Here is a 14,564-nt window from a genome sequence, read left to right on the forward strand (position 1 = left end):
GTTGCCTTTCATGTTTATCAAATGGTAGTTATGTACAGCGCAAAAAGTGTACCCTGGAGTGACAAAAATTACTTAACGGGGGATGCTTTAGGATCTTGGGATAGAATAGGGTAAGGCCTAGTTAATGTTAGAGTTTCTTCTTCTTGGTTATTTCGAAGTGGTCCACATTCAAATGAATGGAGCGGCACGTGCTGTCCAACCAGGTGCTTCATTAAAAACTGGGATGCAGTTGGGACACCTGCTGTTCAGCATGTTACCCCCAATTCTGTGGATATGGGGTAATTAACTGTGGCTGGATACCTTCAATAGATGGCTAGCTTATAGTTGAACCTACACCATCCATTTCTATATAACCTGATTTGTGATGATGAATGTTGTATATGGCTTGTCAAACATGGAGATGGTACAGATGTTGGAAAACTCATGCAAAGTCCCCAATTGTCTTCACAGTTTGAACTTGTCAGAACTACAAAACCTCATGAGTAGTGCTTGGGGGGGTCTCCATTTTCCTTCCAGTTATGGTAACCCCTGCTTGGTCATATGGACAGGCCCTTCAACGTACAACTATGGATCTGTATAGGGAATGGTGGGCCTGCCCTAATATACTGTATATAAAACTGTTCTCAGATAATGTCAGGCCTACATAAACCTTCATGTTGTCTTGTTCTGCACAACTTTTCCAGCACAATATCTAATGCAAGTCCTAAAATACTTTGTAAAGGAGATCTATCCTAGGTGTAGGTTTACTTTAAGGGTTTGATAAGTGTGAAAGTAAATGCCTTATTTAATGATTAATATTACGGTTCCCACAGTGTCCTTAATTCTTCATTAAGTGAAGTTGAATCTGATTAAACAGAAGATCCGATTAAGAAGACCAGACTATGTTCCAAAGACTTCAGGTCGCCTCTGTCCCACTGTGATTTACACCTTGGTATACAGACAGTAATCTCTTCAGTAATTATTCATTAATCCAGAAGTCAAAATCAAGTTTTCCTCCTTTGCTCTCATTAGAAAATGGGCCTCAACAGCTGTGATCATTAAAGGGAATGGCTCATGGAGGCAAGCCTTTCCATAAGTCCCAACAGAGCATATAGTAGTCATCAAGGGCAGTCTCACATTGGCAGACCTGGCCTATCCATGGTTGGTCATTAAAGGGGTTGAACAGGATTTAGAGAAAACTCAGGGGTGACCAGAGTAGGTGTAGAACAAAAACAAAAGACATACGGCTCCTTTGCCCTTTTCTGGTCCCCATTCTGACCCATTCCAGAACTCTCCATGTCAGAAGCAGAGAGGGCCACATGACCACTGAGACCAATCAGCGGCCTCAATAGTTACAGGTAAGGAATCGGTGATGTCATGTGAGCTTTCCTACTTCGAGCTCCAGCAAAAGCCAAGAGAAAGGATCCAGGACAGGGGAACAGAGGGCTGGGGATATGGGAGTATAGATATATATATTTTGTTATACACCCATCCTGCCCTCTCCTGAGCTTGCCCTGTATCGTAGACAACCCCTTTAATTTAAATGGCAAAGTATTAACCTTGCTCAAGGTCTATACTGATGCTGATCTTATTCAGTGTTTCTTAATGTTTCGGAGCCAATTACCTCTTAATTAAAAAGATTAGCACAGACTGGAAGTCTGGGATCTTATTGACAAATTTTCCCAAAACGAGCCTGACCTGCACAACACAACACCAAACTGCCAGTACTGTGTGAGTGGTCTGTAGGGGGTGCAGTTCTCATGACTGCCAGACCCCATGGGGACCTCATACCCTGTATATCTATTTTTTATTTTAAGACTTTATATGAGCAGTTTTAACTACTTTTATTCATTGACAATAGTCTACTGCCACCAAAATGACTTCTTAACCACTTATGCCTTGTCATAGGGGCTGTTAGAAACATAACATAATTTTTTGTATGAAAGTGCAATCTACCTGCTGAGACAATCAACTTTCAATCCATATGCAGATGAGCTGTTAGTGGCCGCCACAACCTGGCCGTGTCTGCAGGGGCGTTTATCTTCACTTGTGGTTGCTATACATGGGACCTGTCAACTTTTATGTTAGGGGGTTGGAACTAGGTGGAGACAACAGGTGAAAAATCGGTGATGGACCTGGTTCAGAAAGTTATTATCTCAGCAGTAAGACTGCGGTCACACTAGCATTGGGAGAGAAAAGTCCTGCAAGCAGTCTAGGGTAACTGTTTTTTTTACATGGATAGGGTTTCCACTTTTTGGGTCTCCAAGTGGACCCAAAAAATGGAAATCTGAACGCTGGTGTGAATATAGATAGCATAAGATTACACTTTGACACAAGAAAGGTATGTTCATTATGCTACTAAGGGTATATTCACACAGATGAAAACCACCTCCAAATCAGTGCCCTGAGTTTCCCTCCCATTGTATTTAATAGGAGCAAAGATCAAAGCACAATTCTGAAAAAATTAGCACCCAGCTCGATCTTGCCACGGGTTTCGTGGTTGATTCAGCCACAGAGACAAGACACTCAGATTAGCTCCATTCACGTTAGGAGTATGAACCACCGTAGAAAGTTGGAGAGCAGGAATTTTGGTGGTGATAGATTGTATACAATTTTTTCCTTTTTTCTTTGAGGGGGGTTACATATTAATTTAAGAACATAGAGTGTACAATACACCATCATACAGAGGCAGATCGCTCTTATATACTATATACATGAGCGGCTGTTTTCATCCTCTGGGTATAAATAGGCTGTCAGGAATGTGCTGTATGTACAGTCCCCATTTCATCCCATTGAGGAAGGTATTAGGTTTTAGTTATATGTTTTATTTTCCCTCCAGGAAAGAGCTGCTGATCAAGCAAAAGCCCAAGAAAACATCCGGCTGACAGAAGTGACGAGCCCCCGGTATCTATTATTGGTATCTCCATCAAAGATCTCTAAAATGCCTGCTCTATTTATATACCAGGCTCTCACTGCCTCGAACCTCCTCCTCTGGATCAACTTCAGAAAATAAATCAAGGAATTATATAAACAGCACTTATTTTTATATGCAAGTCTTCTTTCCTCTATACCTCCCAACATATGTTCAGGAGGCTTTACTTGTAACTTCTAGTCCCTAGAGGAAAATTTGTCCTCACCTCACCATAGTTCCTCCTAGGTATACTCATTGGTGTTTCATTGATGTCCCCATGCGGACTCCCCCGGACGGAATACAAATGCAGAATTTCCACTTTATAAAATGTTACATACATGGTGGAGGGAAGAACTGTATGGCATAATAACAAAAAATACCCAGAAAAATGGTAAAAAACCCTACAATATCATAGGAGACATTGAAGCAATCTGAAATCGATAGCGCTTTGCACTTGACAGCTACATAAGTTTGCACCAAAATTGGTAAAATTTTTGTGTGAAAAACCCGAGGAGCATTTTGCCATCTTACCTTTTCTTGATCGTGTGAAGAATTTAATGCCGCCAGGTGAGGTAGATTGGTTAGAGGATGTAGAGTCTTTGGAAGAGGATCTGAATATGCCACTGAAGCTCATACGCCGAGGCGAGCGAGGAGGTGACTCCTGGTGTGGGAACGGAAACACAGTTTTTGGGGATCCAGGGCTGTATTTTGACTTCACTGGTGCAGATAATGGACTGGATGGTCGGTTTTGTAGAGCTCTTGGGAAAAAGCTTTTCGATGGGCTCCCCGTACTGGTGGATTCTTCTGTCTAGTGCAGGAAAATAGTATAAGATTGGGCTACAAAGATACACACACACATCTACTGGTTTTGATACTCCCTTTTTGTTAGAAGGTTTATAATATGGAGTCACATTGTGAAACCATAACTCCATTGACTATAATGGGTCTATGTGATGACCGTGTGCTGTTTTTTTTCCCCACAAAATTGTTCATGTAAAAGGGCCATAAAGAAACACTCTGGATAGAAACCTATAGGGGCCATTCACATGGAGGAAAATGGTGAGGAATTTGGTGTGGAATTTCAGCACTGAAAAAAAGCCTCTCATTGACTTCAATGGGTTCCTTTTTGTGCTAGGAGAAAAAGGAGCCCATTGAAGTCAATGGGAGGCTTTTTTTTTCAGTGCTGAAATTCCACACCAAATACCTCACCATTTTTCTCCGTGTGAATGGCCCCTTACTCTGTGTTACGCCTAGTGGAAGGTCTGATGGGGAAGTTCTTTGAATGTGTGTCGTGAACAAGCCTGGGCCCTGTACTAGACATAACATAGGGTATATATCGTATGTTACCTTGAGAATTTGTTTATAAAAAGTATAATGTAATAGAACAATCTAATATTCTGTGAATAAAGGGGAGCTAATAGAAACTTTGTTGATAGTTTAGAAACTAAGCAAGTCATATTGTGGATATGTGTGGTCTTTTTGTTTTTTCCTTGTCTGTGGTTTTATTTTTCCCTTGCAGTGCGTAAAGCCAATGGCAGCTAAACAAATTGAGGAAATGCCTAGTCAGAGCAGATCCATTGTTTAGTACTGTGCTGTTTACCCATAGAAACTGTTTCCCATTCCTGGTATAATGTATATCTGTGCAATAACAAGTCTATAAAGCAGAACAGTCACTGACTCTTCAATGGTATTCTTTAAGGTTGAATATATAAATAACTAGCATCTGCCCGCGACTTCATCTGCGGGTTGGTGTTGGCGCTGAGCCACTTATACTTAGCTAATTGCTGTTGTGGAAGATCAGCCTGCTCCCGCGTCTCGGCTCTGCTACATACTCAGTTGTATGTACATCTCTGCATATGGAGAGCGTAATCAGCTGTGCTACAGCGCTGCTTAAGTTCTGCTACATCTGGCCACTTGGATTATAGGGGTGTTCTTATGTCAGTGTGTGAGCAGCTTCTGTGTTACAAAGGGCTGAATGGATGTTGCTGAAATGTGCCAAAGTTTGATCAGCCTGCTCCTGCGCCATCCAAACATATAATATTAGTAGGATAGGATAGGAAGTAGGAATATTAGTAGGATAGGATTAGTAGGATAAGATGTATTTTTGCATTACATGTTCTGTACCTTGCGGGTAACATTTTTCTCCGAACCGTCCAGATCTCCATCCAGAAAGGGCATAGCAAAGGAGCTGAGATCCTGTGAAAGACAAAAATATACATTATAATCCTTGAAGAGGTTGCAAAAATAGCTGCAAATGGGGCAATTCTAGGACAAGCACAATATCAGTAGGAATAACACAAGGACGGGCACACTATCACGCTTTACAATTACAATTAGACCAGGTGTAATTATCATTTACTATAGACTTGCTCTGGTAATAACTAATGCAGTAGATTTCAGGTACTGACGCCAATAAACCTTGCCACATCGACCTTCCAGGAAAATGGCATGGAAGAAAGATGCACATTTTTGTGCAAAAAGTAAACAAAAATTTTGTGAAAACTGGCATACAAAGCATCATAAATCTGTACTGTTTCCTTCCTTACCCAGGCAACCATATTTATGCAAACTTTGTCTTATTCTCCCATTGAAATGTTACACTTACAATAAGAGATATAAAGGGATCTGTAAAATGACCAGAATTGCAATATATTTTACTAAAGACACAGCAAAAAATGTCTATATATAGGCTGGATAACTTGACTCTTACAGGTGCTAATCTTCAGAGGAACATAGAAACCGAGTCCTGTCAGCTGATGCCAGTGTTGGCTGTCGCTGAGCAGCAGAGAATAATCTAGCGATAAGACTAAAGCTGAGTTCACACTGGGTTTTTTGGAGGTCGCTTCAGAATCAGGTCGAAAAAACGGCTAGCCGCGACTGGATGCCGCTGCAGTGCTCCAGCATCCAGTCGCAGCATTCCATTCTGGATTAGGCCCAAATTGAATGAGCCTCCGCGGCGGAGTCAGCTGCAGAATCCGCGGCAAGATAGGGCAGATCACCTCTTTTTTCCGCAAGCAGCAAAAAACCGAAGTCAATGGGAGGTGGATTTTGGAGACGGATTCTGAAGCGGATTCCGCGTCAAAATCTGGTCCAAAAAAACCCTGTATGAATTCAGCCTTACTAAGGCCTTAAGCTTAATACAGATTACATTTCAGACTGTAGTTGCTATGGTTGGTTAGTTGGTTGTACAGCGAATTGTCCCAAATACATGAACAACCACAAACCTTCCAAAGAGCATTTTACTACCCCGGACACCTGGAAAACTAACAGATGAAAGTCGTTCAATGCTAATAAAGTGATAAAAATAGGAAATGACGGACACTATGTGGGTTTGTTAGTAGTACACAGGCCCACAATACAAAAATTACCCACCAGTCTGTCAGTTTACCCCATACACCACAGATCATGGCAGACAGACGGCAGAAAAAATCCAGTACAACAGATTTTGGTTTTTAACCAACTTTAGTTGATGGTTGGCTTTCTGGGACAGATTTTTGTAGGTTTACGTATAACTAACCAACAGCACATCAGTGCAGACCCAGCATATAGGATAGGATAGGGTCACCTGAATCGAGTGGTTATTCCCTTGTGGATCGTGCCGTGTCCGTCACCAAGATATCGCTGTTTTTATCAACATGCAGATCAGCTTATTCTTGGTGTCCAACCATTCTGACAGGGCCTGATGGTGCTGCCATATACAAGGAAACCTTTTTGAGATGACCACTCAAAATTGCATTCAAATGTGGTCTTCTAGAGAGGTGGTCTTCTCAAAGAAGATGGCAACTATGTAAAACTGAAAATCTGTCATAGAAAATGTGGTCTGGGGAAGGGGGTGGTCTTCTTAAAGAGGTGGTCTTTTGAAAAGACCACCCATCACTGGCCCATTACATCTCTCAGTACAAGGTGCTTAGATAATGTAGGGGTACAACACAGTACCTATACAATAAATGACACTATATACACATCATTTACATGATAAAACATACTGTGTACAGAACAATTATAGCATTAAATCCATGAAGAGTCTCTTAAAGGGACGTCCTCAGTGTCTTCCATGTAAAGAGCAGGATCATGTTCAGCACGCTTACAGGGGATTATAGGACACGCTGAGTACTATTCCATCAGGCATAACAACTGATGTATGATATTATTCCATAAACATATTTTGGTCAAAAGATACAGCAAAACTACGTCAGTTCCATAACCCCAGACAGACTTGTGTTGCAAGATTTTTATACTTGTGTTTATAGCATCACATAATCCTCTGCCTCGACTTCTTTCATATTTTTGTGTCGTGTAGGAACATGATGCATGTGATAACGGTGACAACAACACGACGAATAATGACTCTCTAAAACTCCTATCAGAATTCCACGTTTTCTTCTACGCTTCAAGTTATGACTTGCAGTGAAAGCCCAGACAGATACTTAGTGTTGTCAACTGTTTGTGACCTTTGCTTGTCTTCTCGTGGCGCACGCTTCTTATAATTTACAATTGTGTTTCCCTTTCCATTTAAGAATGTGGCACAGAAATATAAAGGGAAGTCCAAGACAAAAATTCGTCATAATCGTCATGTACTGCTATAGCAGCGATACAAGTCTTAGGCCTGGGTTCATATCTGCGTTCAGTATTCCGTTCGAGGAGTCTGCTTGGGGACTCTATATACGATACAATATGGTTGGGGGAATGTGATATAATGATATGTATGTATATATCTATGTTCATTAGCTAAGCCAGCTCTCTTCTCTGTCTATACATAGGATGTAATGGAGATGCGACCAAACAATAACCAATATAATCTGGCATTTATTTACTAAAATCTCGGCCCTTTCTATGCTGAGAAATATAGGAGACGGTCCTATCTAGGATAGCTCTGCCTCGTAGACTTCTAAGCATAGAAAAAGCAGAGATTTTAATGAATCGGTGACAGGTTATACTGAATCTTTTCCTACAAAACTATATATCAATCTGCTCAGCTCCTCCCGCTCTATAACAGGTCGTCTGCAGATTAGACTATTGGCGGGTTCCCTTTAAATACATTTTCTAAGGTGCCAGCCAGTAACACCTCAGACAATGCATTATTGCAATGATCCAGAAAGGGACTATAACAAGCAGGAACCGTGTGTAGTATACAGGTAAGGGTTTGTTATATTAATGGCGCTATTAGGATGCAGTTCTGCTTTCACCAAATTCCTGAACTTTGTTCTCTTACTAGCAAACACCAGCCTTAATGTCTTGGATCTCAGCCATACTGTCACCTGGCACAAATAAAGTGTTTTTGTGTTATCGGAAGGGCAAACTCTCTTTTGGCCAAAACATTAACTCTTTAGTTTAATTGCCCTGCGCCTCCTTCACCAGAGTAAGTGAATGGAGTGGCACTGAGACCCTGAGGGTGCCGCAAAATTAGAAAACATGTTTTTTGTGCTTACAAGGCAAAGTTGCAACACCCTCAGGGTTCTAATGCGACTCCATTCACATACATTGCTAAAGAAGTTGCAGGATGATACGTTGATTGCTGCGTATTTCTAGCCTAATAGCACCACTTTTGGCCAATGGTGTCTATAATGGAAGCGCAACACCATTCACCATACACAACCCATGAAAAAGCAGCCATGTTCCTCGCTGCGATCTTTTCTGCAAAATGGGGATGGGATTTGCCTGCACTGTACAAAGTTGCGATTTTTCCTGCAGCGTCTCCGCTGCGGGCAAATCATGGCGTTTACGTCCCGTGGGGCCCCAGCCTAAAGGAGATGTCCAAGAATTACAGGTTTCAGTAAGAAGTAGAGATGAGCAAACGGCGTTCGATCGAATTGGTATTCGATCAAATATCAGGCTGCTTGAGATATTCGATTCCAATCGAATACCACGCGGAAAACACACTAAAAATTCGTATCCCCTCCCACCTTCCCTGGCGCTTTTTTTGTACCAATAACTGTGCAGGGGAGGTGGGACAGGAACTACGACAATGGAGGCATCAAAATAAAAAAAAATTCGGAAAAAGTAATTGGCTGGCTAAATCAGGTGACCTCCACTTTATACAGTACGAATGGTGGATTTCAGATTCGGTTCATATGAGTCTGTGAACTATGTGACTGTGAGACAGGGATAGATGTACAGGCAGGGTTAGCTAGGAATTAGCTTTATTTAGGTAGGAACCTTACTCAAACAGCTCTTTGGGGCTCTATCTCGTGGCAGCCCATTATATGCTAGTCGGGATCCCTGTCAGCTTGTGATATGCAGGAGCTGACTTTTTCTCATAGGAATGCATTGACCAGAGTTGATTGGCTGAATGCCATACAGTGTACAGCATTCGACCAATCAACGCTGGTTCTGCTGGAGGAGGCAGAGTCTAAGATCGGTCCACAGCAGTCTCCATTGTAGTCCGATCTCAGATGTAGCAGAGTTGACCTCAGTGGCCTAAGGAAAGAAAACAGGATGTCACTCACATACGTCACCTGTGACATCTCGGGTCTGTTCCCTAGGCCACTGATTGACCTCAGCAGTCACATGCAGCGAAGACTATCGCACAGTGGCGTAACTAAAGTCTTATGGACCCTGGTGCAATATTTTGTCCAGGCCCTCTACCTCATCCCTACAGCAAATTCTTTAGTCATGGTTATGGATGCTAAGGAGTTTGAGCCACCTTAGTGTGGTTAGGGTAATCTGTGGGTCTCCTTGTCTTATGGGACAGATGGAAGCTGCAATCTTAATACTGATGCTTATGGGCCCCAGTGCAACTGCACTCCCACAAGTTACACCCCTACATATCAATTGAGCGGGATATCGCCATTTCTGTTATATGCAAATGAGTTGTTTGGAGCAATGAGGGCTTAGCTGTTGCTCCTAATATCTCATTTGCATACTGACACAAATAGTGATATCTTGTCAACGGGGGAACAGATTCACTAAGGAAAATTAAGGTGGCTAAGTTATCTCACTGCAATGCTGGGTTGACATGCTTGGTTCTGGTGATAGACTCCCTTTAAGAAACAAAAAGAGCTGACATAAGACAAGAATATATCTTTGTAGAAGAGAATTACAAACATATCACTTTGATAAAAGCTGAAGAAATAAACTTGCGCTGTATGAACAGAATATGGTAATGTATGACAACCTCTCTAGCTTACTAGCACATGTACCGTCAGCCCTCGCTGATATGTTTGTTGTCAGCCTACATTGTTTTTTGCCTCTGTGCACAAACATGGCCGTGGCTGGCACACGTAGTGAAAACATACAACTGGAATTTTCAGATAAAACATGTTTGTTGTCCGTGGCCTTCAGCAAAATACTTTGTCACTAAGAGAAACACAACACGAGGAACATGCAGAAAAGAATATTACAGCTCCTAAATTTACAGTCTGTCCATGTTATGACTTCAGATTTTATCTCTTCTTGTTTTTACGTATTTGAGAAAAATAATCCAACACAGTTGTGGAAATCCCTTTCTGTTTGCCAAGAGGCAGAGGTACCTAATAGGGCATATACGGTCACTATACACCACGATATACACCGAGTGGCCATAAGTCATGGGAAGATACTGGGTGCACCATTAATAGTGGGTTGCCCTTGATAACCGCAGCAAGATGACGAGGCATGAACTCAATGAGGTGTTGGAAGAATTCTGGAGGGATATTGATCCACACAGTCTGCACTGCAGCCCACAATTGGTCCTGTGTAGTTGGCGCTAGGTCCATGGAGTGGACACTGGTATCCACAACATCCCATAAATGCTCTATGGGTTTGAGGTCGGTCGAGCAGGCAGGCCAATCAAGAGTCATGAGGTCACTGGTGTGTTCATTAAGCCAGTCCCGTGCCACGAACAAGCAATGACATGTTGCATTGTTCTGTTGTTACACAGCATCCTCATCAGGGAACACCAACACCAGAAAGGGGTGCAGATGGTCTGCCATAAGTTGCATGTGTCTAGCACTGGTCATCGACCCTGACCCAAACCATGACGGAGCCACCTCCCGCCTGGACATGTCCCTGTTGGCATGCAGGATCCATGGCTTCATGGGGCATAAAGTGACACTCTCACACGCCCATCGGCTCTGTACAACAGGAACCATGATTCATCAGAACATGCCACATGCCGCCACTGTTCCATGGTCCAATGTCAATGGTTGTGGGCCCATGCCAGTCTTCGAGCTCTGTGTTGCGGTTGAAGCCTATGTGGTGCAGTTCTCAGCGCACAGTCCTGGTGGGAATGGGGTCTTGGTGCCCCACATTCAAATCGACGGCGATTTGACCCACAGTAGACCGTTGAGAGCCCCGTATAACTCTGTGAAGTGAAGTGACGTGACGTCCGTTCATTGAACACTCGAGTATATTGCAGGTCCACCCGAGACACTGTTGACCTTGGAAACCCAAATTCCCAGGTAATCTCCAAAATGCAATGGCCCATGCGTCTTGCACCGATTATCATCCCATGTTCAAAGTCACTTAACTCATGATGCCCTGCCATGTTTACGAGACACCTGTCTGCATCAGACTGCTCAGATATCCTGGCAACACTAGCGCCATAGGCTGTATCGCGTCACACCATTTAAGCATCATATCCGACACAACCGGCCCTGGGACATGATTTCCCATGACTTTTGGCCACTGAGTGTATCACTCGATGGTCACCAAAGTCTCCATGAAGAAGGTATACAGTAATTTCATTGCATGTCGATCTACTGCTATGGGACACGGAGGAGTAACATGACGACTAATGCCTTGCGTTACATCTAAGTACCCTGTCCTACCATCTAGGGCAGGGGAACTGTGATTCTTATCACAAATCCTGTGGACATTAATCCATTTGAAACTCCTCCTGATGAACAGTCCATAATAGGGCTAGGGAAACATGTTGAGGGGATAAAAGGATGTAGGGCAAACCCTCTATAACCATTTTATTAAGAATAGAGATTGAGTCTAGGTGCACACAATATGAATGAGCCTAGTCCTGTTTGCTTTTAAGTCAGGGTTCTCATTTAATCTATGGGACTCTTGGTATTGAAGGAGCCTTGGATTTTTTGTATTGAGGCTTCTATTTGATGTGAGGTTGGGCAGAGACCTGTGGGAGTATTTAAAATGGTGTATATTTAGACCACACACACACTATTGAAAGGTCCAGCCACCCACATTTTGGTGTTTTTAGGACTTGATTTATCCTTGAAATAATTGTTTTAACGGATCCAATAAAAGTTACATTTTGGTTACTCCTTCAGTGAACTACTTTCTATAGAGTGACAATCCCTCAGTGATATTCATCTGCACATTGTGTGAGGTTGAGGCCCCACATTGCAGAAACACAACTTTTTTGTTGCAGATTTTGCTGCAGTTTTTTGAGCCAAAGCTTAGAGTGGAAGCTTCCAGTATATCTCCCATTCCTTTTGTAGCCAATCTTGGCTTTAGGCTCATAAAAAGGCAGCAATATCTGCAACAAAAAAAGCTGTGTTTCAGCAACGTTGGGCCTCAGGATACTCTGACTGCTTCTGAAATTTCAAGCAGATTTTTTCTGCTTGTCAAACACTGATGGGGATTGTAAGGGTTGGTTCATACGGCAGAAACCTTTTGAGAGACAGATTTCTGGTGGAATTCAAGGTGGATTTTACCTCAAATTCAGCATCAAATTCCTACATGTAAATACCCCCTTATGGTATCACTGATGGTAACAGACATCAGGGCAGGATACAAAGGGCATATTACCATTCCCAAGTATAGGTAGGCACTGTTGCTGCCAATACCAAGGCTATTGGACATCTTGACATATTACTTTTGCCGCAGCATATCACTTCTCTATATTTAATGTGTAGTACTTCAATGACCAGTTAGAGATGCTGCTGACAAGACGTTGGAGAAGAGGTTATACCCGTGGGAGAGGGAGATGGTATCTTAAACTGGTGGGTACCTGGGAAGGAAATGAGACATGATGGAGAGGATGGAGATATGATACACTAAGTGGGATAATATACCTTGAGGAAGACAAATAATACCCTAATGAGTGGTGAAACCTAGGTAAGAAATGATATCTGGGGGAAAAGAAGAGATGACACCTGGGAGGAGGGAGAGATGGTAGCGGAAGAGTGGAGAACATGATATCATGGGAGAGTGATGCTTTACAACATATAAAGTTTTTGTTCTCATACATGGCCGTGTGAAGTTTAGAGAACCTAACCTGTACAAGACACCATCTAACCTAAGGCCACCTCTAGTAATGGGACACTATGACTTGCATTGTTATGGACCATTGTGGTTGTCATTGGCACAGAAGTACTGTGGATACCACCAATGCCTGTGCCATTTTTATTGCAGGGATCATTATACCTTTTATTTCATAAAGTAGTTTGTATGTAGTTAAGAATATAGTCACTGGCCATAAAATATCACTTTATTATGAACAGAGACAATGGTTGGGTCAGAACAGAGAGGATTATATATTACGATACAGTATAAATTCTACAATACCTATCCAACTCAATGAAAAAGACTATGCACAGAATGACGTTCTTGCCCAAGAACTAGGTTGCTAGAAGGAGATACTAAGCTCTTATTAGTCAGGGCTATAGATACAAAGATACAAGATACAAATGTGCTTTATTAGCATTACCAAAGAATAAAACATTTGGTGTTGCCAAAGCAAAAAGGAGGTTGGGGAGCTATATATATTAGTGCCATTATCATTGTCAAAATGGACCTGAAGTTACCCAAGCATTGTACCACAGGTTCGTTAGGATTTGCTAGAGTTTGTCTATGGCTACTTAGCGTTTGTCTATGTGAGCATTCCATTTTGCTAATCTGTATATTCTGGAATTTCAACCTGCTATTGAGTTAATGCAGATTTAAGCTGCAGAATAAACACCCAGGGATGTAGCTATAGGTGGTGCAGCAGTAGGGGTTCCAAAGACCGAAACATGGGGAATGACCAAACAGGGTGCAGCAACGGACACAACAGCACCAAGGTTATGTTTTTCTTATTTCATGTTACACTAGCCCTGAACCCCTCTGGAGTTTGTCCAAATCCTAAGAGCCTATAGATGTAAGAGTCGGTGGACTGTGTGTGTGATGGCGGTGGATCTCACCTAAAGTTTAATGGCCGCCCTGACCCCACTGCCTGTAACTTTATTTGCATAGCACTGCTGCCTTTACATATAAAGCAGGCAGAAGTCCAAACATGGTAACTTACATAGGACTGCTGCCTCTGCCTCCATGTAAAGCAATTCTGTGCAAAATGACTTTACATGGAGGAGCTACTAGGAAAAAAAATTTTCCAGGGCTACTTTCAGGTCCCAATATGTCCCCGTCTGTGAATATCTGGTGCTATGGTAATATCTACAGACATGCAGGAGTGAATATGTAACAAAACCTAAAACATTGTCAAATTTTCTACTCCAATACACACTAATGTATGTGTACTGAGAGTATCCCCATGTATTATTACGTGTTTAACCAGACGGAGTGCAACCAGGGACAAAACAAAGGTGAAAAGGCAGAAGTTTAACCCAGGTCACTAAGTCAACAGACGTTTCTTTTGTTTTGGTTCATATCATTGAAAATAAGCAGATCTCACAACTCTCAAAACAAGGACAAAGACGCCCTCGAAAAACAAGCACCTTATAAGTGGCCAGCCCATCTGAAAGATCCATAAACATCAAGGCTTATGTGCTTCTCCATGGTCTGCAATCTGAGA

General features: G+C 42.3%; 1 protein-coding gene across 2 annotated transcripts in view; it reads right to left on the minus strand.

Moving 5' to 3' along the window:
- PRKAG2 (protein kinase AMP-activated non-catalytic subunit gamma 2) overlaps nt 1-14,564 on the minus strand; it is a 186,854-nt gene that overhangs the window by 119,035 nt on the left and 53,255 nt on the right. For both annotated transcript variants that reach the window (XM_075271535.1, XM_075271534.1), the window contains exons 2-3: nt 5,015-5,086; nt 3,422-3,698 (exon numbers count right to left, since the gene is read on the minus strand). In XM_075271535.1, coding sequence (XP_075127636.1) covers nt 3,422-3,698; nt 5,015-5,086 — 349 coding nt within the window. The remainder of the gene's footprint in view (nt 1-3,421; nt 3,699-5,014; nt 5,087-14,564) is intronic.

This window comes from Leptodactylus fuscus, chromosome 4 (genome assembly GCF_031893055.1).
Source record: "Leptodactylus fuscus isolate aLepFus1 chromosome 4, aLepFus1.hap2, whole genome shotgun sequence".
NCBI lineage: Eukaryota > Metazoa > Chordata > Amphibia > Anura > Leptodactylidae > Leptodactylus > Leptodactylus fuscus.